We start from the raw sequence: 10,486 nt of genomic DNA, 5'->3' as shown, positions 1-10,486 counted from the left end.
TGTTAAAAAATTCTGTTGGTTCTTTACCTTCTTTTACATCCCTGTGAGACAGTGATAGGGAAGATTTGCTTTTTGTCTAGTCCCTCTCACAGGAATAAAAAAATTACATTGATATTATAATGATATTATTACAGTCCCTTCCATAATATCTTATTGGAGTAATTGCTTCAATGATATTCTTTGGAAGAAAGTGTGGTCTTTACCCCATACATATTTAATCACTAATAAGGTTAAAGAGGTATCCTTTAAGTTGTTACATCGATTTTATCCTGTCAATCTTTATATCAAAAAAATGTTTCCTGAGATGGATCCCCTTTGCTCCTTTTGTGGAGTGGAAGATGAGTCTGTCCCTCACCTCTTTTGGGATTGTTTTCATGTAGCTACTTTTTGGAAGAAATTTTGTTTGTTTGTAGGCCTACGTGTTTTTCTCTTAGACAATTTTTCTTTGGAGTTTAAGGATGTCCTATTTGGATTTTATAACTCTGACATGAGTCTTAAAGACTATTATTTTCTGATTAATCTATTTATTTTTCTAGCCAAGTTTTTTGTACAAGTGCAAATTTTTGTCTGTTAAACCTTTTTTTACTATTTTTTGTAAAGATCTGACATGTTATTTAGATACCATCTCTTCTTCCAGCAATGTCAAAGCTTTGAAGTCCTCTATGCTGAGAACAAAATATAATATTTATGCCTTCTTATAATTGAAAAAAAGGCATCGTTTTTTGTTTTTTTTCTGTCTAGCTCTCTTGATCCTAATTTATTTAAAATTGTATGTCACCCCTGGCTCAATGTCTGTTTTGTATTTTTTATTTTGTTCCTTTTTTACTACCTCTGTCTAATGTTTATATTTTTTTTGTTATTGTTGTTAAAATCTTTTTTGAATTGTGACTATTTGCTCTTATTTTTGTTCAATAAAAAAAAAAGAGTAGCCACTAGCCAGACGGGGGCGCCATGCATCTAGTGAAACAAAAGTTTATGACAGAGAGGTCAAAAACACTGAGGATAAAGCAACTTTTACGTTCAGAGGATCTCTAGATCTCGTTGAGAGTTGTAAAGAAAACTTATGTTCCCTGACCGGGAATCGAACCCGGGCCGCGGCGGTGAGAGCGCCGAATCCTAACCACTAGACCACCAGGGAGCGCTGAACATCATGGCGCTCGTGTGTCTTTTTGATCTATATATATATATATATATATATATATATATATAATACTTAAGGACTGTATTGCAGAAAAAGTATGACAATCATCTCCAACAAAACGTTTGATGGAGATCATTGTTCTTAATACACTCATAATCTTCACTTGAGGACTAACGTAGAATTAATTTACAAAGTCAAGTTATTTTTCCTCTTTTCTCATCAACACGAGTCCTGAAACATGGAGATATTGAAGGGGATATTTCCTTCTGAAAAGCTTGCTGGTCTTGGCTAACTTTAGTTGTCTCCCAATCTGGCCACGCTAATGCACAAAACGTCTTTGAAACCAGCTAACAGACCAGATTTGGGGACCAGATAGGATCTTTTTTTTTACAGCATGGATACTTACTTACTCCTTTTCTTAATTTTGTTATCAAAGCCCGTTTATGTGCACTAAAATGTGCTGAGTCAGACCAGTGAAGCTGGGAGAAGTGCAGGCCTGCAGTACTGCTGACTCATCCTACCTTTCAGATACTTTTGTAAATCTTTCCTGGTATTCCAGAGACAGATGGAGAGGTTGCGCAATCTGTGTCATGTCAGATCGTAATCAGTGATTGAAGACTGGAGACTTGAAGACTTGCAATAAGAGTGATAGCCGCGTCTGGTGCTAGAAGACTGCGTAGAAATTGGCCATAAACGCAGCGTTCAGATAATTGATGTGAACTCACTAACCCAAACCCTCAACCCATACACATTGTGCAATACTGTTAAATTATCATCACTGTATGATCTAAATGTCAGACTGACTGAAATGATGACTAGTGCTGATGAGAAAAACACACAGCAGATAAGTTATCATTAAGGTAAAGTATCTAGGTTTTATTGTTATTATAGGACTATTACGAGCTCTTTTAGAGACAGTAAACACTACTGCTTAATAATGATCTGAAACCTTTTTGCTAGCCAAACATCTGACATTCAGACAAACTACCAAAAAAAAAAAAATTCTTATAGCATGTAACTATTTTCAAGGTTGTGTCATGGATGATAGCTTTAAAAATTCCCAAACTGTTTGTGAAGTAGCCATCATAGTCCATGGCCTGACCTTTGGACAGAAGAGTTTGGGAAGATTAACAGTCAATACAAAGAAGAAGGTCAAAGACTAACTGTTCATGTATTGATCACATTTTTCCAGAAGCAGTCTCTATTCTGTTTAGTCTGTGGCAAGCTGATCCACTTGAAATACTGTTTTAGGCAAGATGCAAACGTTTTCAGATACATTATGAGCAACGTTCTAAACAATTGTCCTTCCTTACTCATGCCCTCATGTCATTTCAAACAAATTTGCTTTTGGTCTCCATGGAACATAACAGTGAATCCAAAACACACAAAAACAGCATAAAAGAACTATAAAATTCATTAATTTGATTATATACAGTATCAAAAGTCTTCTGAAGACATCCAAAACAATATCTACATGAGTTTGGAATGGCATGAGGGTGAGAACATGATTTTTGAATAAACTATTCCTTTAAACGTAATAAAGTTTGATTTACAGTTCAAACCTACCGCTTGTAATCACAGTTCAACTAAATAGCCAGTGCTTTTTTGTTGAGTCACTAAAACATTTTCTAAATGTTTTGAAATTAAGCATTTAATGGAAGTCCCGTGTTGGAGGTTTGTCCTATCCCAGCAGTACCCTCTGGAGTCTGTCTGCGGGGACGCTGTTTTCTTCCTCTGACTCTGCGTCGCTCTGTGGGTTTGAGCTGCAGGGAGAGGAACACTGCGGGGAACAGAGGTAATGCATGAGCGGCAGGCGGTACTTCCCACAGAAGTCCACAAACTTGATGTGCCTCACACACGAGTCGAAGTAAACACCTGAGGGGCATGATGAGCGAGATATGGTGTCAAGAGGTGGACAAATATTCAAAATGTCAAAGACAACAGTAAAAATCTGCTTTTTGTCAACTTTTACATTAATAGCAGCATTAGTCAACAGCATTTGTGGCGTAATACTGATTATCATACAAAAACCTGTCCTTTTCTTTAAAAAAGCAAAAATCTGTCATGGGGGCAATGGGGCAAATCTGTAAACGTTCAAATTCAGTTACAATCAAATCACGAATTCTCAATTCTCAGTTTAGTCACATGACGCCAACAATATGCACGTTAACTCTTTCCCCGTCAAGGGTAAGCAAGCATTTTTGACAATTTTCATAAAAATGTCATGGCCCCAAGAATATTTTACTGTATGAATATATCAATATATCAAAAGAAAGAACAAAGCCTCTACGAAGACCCTGAGGGGACATGGTGATGGAAAAAAAAATATGAGATGGAAAGAAAAATAATAAGTCAATGCTTTTGCGTTCTCTCACAAAATGTTTGCGCCCCCAGAGAAACTTGTGTTCGCTTGCAAAACCTTTGTTTTTCCTTACAAAAACTTGCTCTTTGCAAGTGAACACAAAGTTTCTCAGGGGAACGCAAAAGCATTGGCAAATAATTTTTTCTCCCATCTTATATTTACCTTTTAGGGGCTCCGTAGTGTGAAAGCTTGTTTCCGCCACAGAATAAAAAAGGTAATTGCGACTTTTTCTTACAATTCGGACTTTTTTCTTGCAATTACAAGTTTACATCTCGCAATTCAGACTTTTTTTCTCAGAATTACATGATATAAAGTCGCAATTGCGAGTTATAAAGACGTGAGTAAAAAAGCCATTTTTTGGACTTTATCATATGCAATGGCGAGTTTATAACAATTCTTAGAAAAGTAGTAAGAATTGCGAGTTTATATCTCATAATTCTGAGAAAAAAAGGCGCAATTATCTTTTAAAATGTTTTATTCTGTGGCGGAAACAAGCTTCCATCCATACCGTAGAGCCTCTGCTTTTAAACAAACAAAAAGAAAATGTTTTATTCTAGCTTCTTGCATTCTTTTTTTATCAACACTTGTGAGCAAGTTTCATAAAAAAAGCAAGATTTTTAATAAAGTTTTTTTCCCAAAGACTACAAAGTGCATAAGCAATGATTCTATCAATTGTTTCTGCTGTTTTTTTGGCCTGTTTTGATCCAGAGATTTTCTACTCTTTCAGAAGATGCATAGTGGCGCCCCCTATCATATAACAGTGAAAACACGGAAAGATGGAAAATTCCGTCAATGGCATGGGAAAGAGTTAAAGGTGCACTATGTAATATTTTTTCAGTAAAATATCCAAAAACCACTAGGCCAGTTTTATATATTTTTTTCAGTTGAGTACTTACTACTTACAATATCCCAAATGTTTCCAACTATTTGTAAATCGTGAGAAAATTGCTATTTTAACCAAGGAACCGGGACGTGTGAGGGAGTCGCCTGTCGATGGTGTCATATCTGCGTTACCCTCGGTTTCTGGTTTTATTTAGCAGAAACGCTTTACTCTCACCTCAGTGTGCAACAAGTGTCATAGCAGCCGCAGAGCGAACGCACAGAGTAAAGTCATAACATCATTTTCAACACACTCAGATGTATCTAATATGATAAACAGAGCTGCGTAACCTCATGCTCATGACCGGAAAAGCGGAAGCGGCAACTGTGTCATAATAAAAGTCCTGCTACTCGCGAGGCATGTGTTGCCTTCATCTTATTAACAATCGCTCCAGCGGCCTTGCTCAGCTTCATACTACAGTAACGTTAATAATCACATCCATGGACATGATTTCTGCCCAAGTCCTATCCAGATTCTTTTCCACCAGCTGTGAGGTGAAGACCTCATGTCCCAAGAGTCTGCGCTCAAACTTGGCGTCATCAAACTACGCCTTTTTTTTTTTATAGGCGACCTCTAGGGGACGGAAAAGTTACATAGTGCACCTTTAACATGATTTTAACATAACAAAATCACTTACCTTATGGAGCCCCTAAATGGACATTTGCAAAAATTAAAAATCCATTTGTTTTATTTTTGCAAATGTCCCATTTGGAGTGTCATTTTAAAATAATACATGTTTTAACAATGGAATAGATATGAGTGCATTTTTAAAAAATATAAGCACATTTGCTTTTAAATGCCTCAGAAACTGTCCCATTGACTTTGATTGTAAGTGCCCCATGTAATGTCATGTAATGCTTATTTTTTTAAAGAAAATAAGGGATAAGTTATAATGTTTAATGTTGAAATTATGAAATAATGTTTTGTAGTCTTCTAAATTCTGTCAATTGAATTTAACAGGTACTGAAGGCAGAATATTCCTTTAATTAATGCATCATGTGGTTTAAAGCAGTGTTATCCCAGCCAGATTTAGATTCAATATGTCACTTTTTCACAGATTATGCAGTCTTATTGTGCTCCCCTACCTGCACACTTTGGGTTAGGACATTCGCTAGCCAGGTTTAAATAATGGATCAGATTGGACGGTAGATCACAGGAACGGAACGGGAGGTTCTGGGACTTGACTGTGCGTCCTGCTAGCTCTATCAGGGATGGAGGGTCGTAGGTCATGTCCTTGATGAAGCGCACAACAAGAGGATTTCCACGGAGACTGAGCTCCTGCAAATGGATGAGGCTGAGGATCTCACGAGGGAGGAAGGTCAGCAGGTTGTTGTGGAGACTGAGAGAGAGCAGGGAGTGTAGTCTGCAAGGAGATAAATAAAAATTCCCTCACTGCTTTGACTTTACAACATACAGTTAGAGAATAAGTAACAAAAGATCTCACTTGTTGAGCTGGGGCGGTATGCTTTGGATGCGATTGTCACACAGAACCAGGTATCTCAGACTGGTGAGGTTAGCCACTTCAGGTGGGATGGAGGAGATGAGGTTCCCTCCCAAATACAGCATCTCTAAACTGTAGCGGAGGTCAAAAGTTAAAGGAATAGTTCACCCAAAAATTATCCCATAATTTACTCACCCTCAAGCCATCCTAGGTTAAAAGCCAGTGGAAACCCAGTGATTATAGTTTATAAAGTTGATGTTTTTCTTACAAAAACCCATTGCTTCACTTCAGAAGGCATTTATTAACCCACTGAAGTCTTATGGATTACTTTTATGATGGTTGGATTCGCTTTTTTGAGCTTCAAAAACTCTGATTGTGTTGGCTTGAGGGTGAGTAAATTATGGGATCATTTTTGGGTGAAATATCCCTTAAAAGATCCATGCTTTGAGGCTATCTATATGTTAGCGTATATGCCTACAAGTTGACAAAACAAACTTAAAATGCAGTCTTTTTCTTCCTGGAAAATTGCCTAAAAATACTGATTTATCATCTTGCCACAGGCATGAATACAATTTTTGTCCAATAAAATGCTTGAATGAGAACATCTCTGTTTTTAAAATCAACTATGTAGACAGTGTGGAGATTATTATGAGAAAAGCTCAATCAGAATTACTGTAGAGGCGATCACAATGAGGACAAAAAAAACTTTACAAAAGAAAAACTGTCCTGCCAATGGGGGAAAGTATATTGTTCACTTAAATACCTGGTAACAATTTAGCAATGTAATGATGAAACAGGAATATCTAATTTTAACTTTCAAGGTTTGAATGAAAAGAGAGATCATTAACTTCAGAGTAAACAGTCCGTTGTGTCATGCTTAATTATTTGTCTAAGAGTACCAGTTCTTTCATTCTATTGGTCAGTCTTTTACCCAAAAGCCCCACAACCAGCCCCAGGCCGTGGAATTCATTGTACTGACCGGGTCAGACCTAAGTCTAAGTCTGTCTGTCTGTCTGTCTCTGTCTCTCTCTCTCTATCTCTCTCTCTCTCTCACACACACACACACACACACACACACACACACACACACACACACACACACACACACACACACACACACACAGGCTATTATTATCTCTTATTAGGTTCGTCGTCTTTAGGGGCAGTTCCCCAGGACAGCTGCGGACTGTGAGCCATTTCCCACACAGTTCTAAGCTGCTTATTTTGCCCTAAAGCAAAAGTAACAATCTCACACCTGGTCAGGTTCTCTATTTCTGAAGGGATGTTCTTCAATCTGTTTCCTCCAAGCGACAGCGACTGTAGTGTGGTCATTTTTAGAAACTGCATGGGAATATCCTCAAACCGGTTTCCACTCATGTTCACAGTTTCTATCTGCATGCACCCAAACTCCTTAGGGAACGAGGACTCATTCAGAAGATTGTTCTTAGCTACAAACGTCTTTAGGTTTGTTAGTCGCATAAAGTCATCTGGTATGACCGTGAGCGCATTACTGCTCATATCCAGATATTCCAGGTTAGATAGAAAACAAACGGAAGGTGGAAGAAGCGATAAACGATTGTAAGTGAGATGCAGCTGCTGGATTCTATTTCTTTTACTGTCCGCGAGATGATCCAAGTTCAAGTCGTCCAGATGCAGACGTGATAAATGTAAAACAGCACAATTGTTGTCCATGCTTGGGAAACGAGCCATATATGGACTATTTAGTGATGCAAAATAATAATAATATAGAAATAAAATATGGTCCGGCAATTTAAAAACGTATCTCTTCGAGTTATAATCCATACACTTGTTATATGTTGATCCCCTTTGACTAAAGTGTCCGAAGTGCGCGCTCCTGACCGAAGACTTTGGTGGGTTTTATCTGTAGAATGCGCGTGTCACGCCTCCTGCAGTCAGTGGTTGGTCATCCAAACATGAGGCAAGTTTGCTCCGTCTCATAAGTCTCTTATGCAACCCTGCACGTTTAGTTTGAGGGCCTGGTTTACATAAAAAAAACCTGTTTGCGGTCAGCAGGTCTGCTTTTATGAAACATTAGTGATTGCATAGCGAATGTCCACATGTAGATGGTAAAACAAAGGCATTTGACTTTGAGGAAAGGGTTGGGGAAAGTTACTTTTAAAAGTTACTTTTTTATGGAAAGTATTGTTACTTTTATTTGAAAAAGTAATTTAGATATTTAGTTTTAAATTTAAAAGTAATGCGTTACTTTACTATTTACTTGAAAAAAGTAATCTGATTACATAACAGTCATAACAGTAAATGTAGTTATATTGACATAATTACACCGATCAGGCATAACATTATGACAGTGAATAACACTGATTATCTCTTCATCACGGCACCTGTTAGTGGGTGGGATATATTAGGCAGCAAGTGAACATTTTATCCTCAAAGTTGATGTGTTAGAAGCAGGAAAAATGGGCAAGCGTAAGGATTTGAGCGAGTTTGACAAGGGCAAAATTGTGAAGGCTAGGCGACTGGGTCAGAGCATCTCCAAAACTGCAGCTCTTGTGGGCTGTTCCCGGTCTGCAGTGGTCAGTATCTCTCAGAAGTGGTCCAAGGAAGGAACAGTGATGAACCGGCGACAGGGTCATGGGCGGCCAAGGCTCATTGATGCACGTGGGGAGTGAAGGCTGGTCTGTGTTGTCCGATCAAACAAACGAGCTACTGTAGCTCAAATTGCTCAAGAAGTTAATGCTGGTTCTGATAGAAAGGTGTCAGAATACACAATGCATCACAGTTTGTTGCATATGGGGCTGCATAGCTGCAGACCAGTCAGGGTGCCCATGAAAACGTCAACAATGGGCACAAGATCATCAGAACTGGACCACGGAGCAATGGAAGAAAGAAGGTGGACTGGTCTGATAAATCAATGGCTTTCTTTTACATCACATGGATGGCCATGTGCATGTTACATAGGGAACACATGGCACCAGGATGCACTATGGGAAGAAGGCAAGCTGGCGGAGGCAGTGTGATGCTTTGGGCAAGCAAAGCACTATAACAAATAATAAAAAAGAACACATCATTGAAAAGGTCAATAATTAATATAATAATAAACTAAATTAAAATATGAAACGTTCCCTTTCCATTCAAACACAGGTTGATGGAAGCTGAAATCTGGACAAATGTTCATTATTCCTCTTGAACTCCTCAAACCCTTTTAGTTGCCACTTTCATCTTCTCCAGTTTCCTATTGGGGAAAACAATTCCAAAGTCACAAATTTTATTTGCTTTAGGTTCATAATGACCCAATAAAACAAACAAACAGACAGACAGACAGACAGGAAGAGTACAGAAAAATACACATGCCATTACACTTAATCAGCTGTGCCTTCTAAGCAGAACATGATGTTATTTGTCAATACTTGAGAGCTCAGGTTTCCAGCATTAAACTCTGTACCACCAACCTGATGTTTATTGAGTTCGGCCACTCGCTGAGTCCACTCCTCTTCCGTCATCTCCTGATCATTTCCCTCCATTTCATCAAGAGCAGGTAGCTTATTTGTACCTGTAGAGAGAGAGAGAGAGAGAGAGAGAGAGAGAGAGAGAGAGAGAGAGAGAGAGAGAGAGAGAGAGAGAGAGAGAAGACAGAAAGTCAGACCACATTCCACAGAAAAAAAAATCTAATTTTATCCAGCTTTGCTCTCCAAATCCCGGCCTTGGCAAAAAAAACAACAGCAATATCTTCGGTCAGAGTTCTGGCTCACCATCGCAAATAACAGCAGTGCAAACCCAGTTCCCACAGGCACAAACACAGCGGTTACATTCCACCTGAGTCTCAACACCATCCTCGTACGTCTCATCCTCTAAGGCGCACTCTAGAAACATACAACAGTATCAACACACAGGCTATAAGTTCATACATAGGTCTGTTTCTATATTATACACGGCCGGTATATGCCAGGGAAAGTGGGCTGAGTGGCTGTAGATCTTACTCCTCTCTGGAGGGTTGAATCCAGGCTTGAGGCAGTTGAGGAACTCATCAAAGCTCAGTTTCCAGTCAGCATTCTCATCGGACAGCTCAATGAGGGCATCTACACACAGACTCCTGCAGAACACACAATCTCCACTGTTTTTAAGATTTTATTGCATCCTCCAGTGCAATATTTTTCTTATAATTTTCAGTTAGCATTACAATGATTTCCATGGACACAATCATCCACGAATGTTACTATTGGAAGAACAAGTTAACCTTTGGCTGGTCCGTGTAGTCCGATCAAACAGACGAGCTACTGTAGCTTAAACTGCTCAAGAAGTTAATGCTGGTTCTGATAGAAAGGTGTCAGAATACACAGTGCATCGCAGTTTGTTGCGTAGGGGCTGCATAGCCGCAGACCAGTCAGGGTGTCCATGAAAGCGTCAACAATGGGCACGAGATCATCAGAACTGGACCACGGAGCAATGGAAGAAGGTGGCCTGGTCTGATGAATCACTTTTTCTTTTACATCACATGGATGGCCGTGTGCATGTGCGTGGCTTATCTGGGGAACACATGGCAGCACCAGGATGCTCTATGGGAAGAAGGCAAGCCGGAGGAGGCAGTGTGATGCTTTGGTCAATGTTCTGCTGGGAAACTTTGGGTCCTGCCATCCATGTGGATGTTACTTTGACATGTACCACCTACCTAAGCATTGTTGC

At 39.1% G+C, this 10,486-nt stretch overlaps 1 protein-coding gene across 2 annotated transcripts; it reads right to left on the bottom strand.

Annotated features, from left to right (window-relative positions):
• Window positions 1-1,992: 1,992 nt before the first annotated feature.
• On the bottom strand, window positions 1,993-9,325 carry lrrc58a (leucine rich repeat containing 58a). 2 transcript variants are annotated; one of them, XM_079813351.1, is made up of 5 exons: window positions 9,256-9,325; window positions 7,080-9,038; window positions 5,828-5,956; window positions 5,469-5,746; window positions 1,993-3,016 (listed from the first exon to the last, which is right to left on the bottom strand). In XM_079813351.1, exons 2-5 carry the CDS (start codon window positions 7,625-7,627, stop codon window positions 2,823-2,825), a joined length of 1,149 nt encoding a protein of 382 aa, XP_079669477.1. In that variant the 5' UTR covers window positions 7,628-9,038; window positions 9,256-9,325; the 3' UTR covers window positions 1,993-2,822. The 2 variants fall into 2 exon arrangements, with proteins under 2 accessions (XP_079669477.1, XP_079669478.1); XM_079813352.1 differs by having other exon boundaries at window positions 1,994-2,921.
• Between the last annotated feature and the right edge of the window lie 1,161 nt (window positions 9,326-10,486).

The sequence above is a fragment of the Gobio gobio genome, assembly GCF_949357685.1.
Source record: "Gobio gobio genome assembly, chromosome: 3".
NCBI classification, from domain to species: domain Eukaryota; kingdom Metazoa; phylum Chordata; class Actinopteri; order Cypriniformes; family Gobionidae; genus Gobio; species Gobio gobio.
The sequence above is the reverse complement of the archived record's forward strand: the minus strand, read 5'-3'. Positions and strand labels throughout refer to the sequence as shown.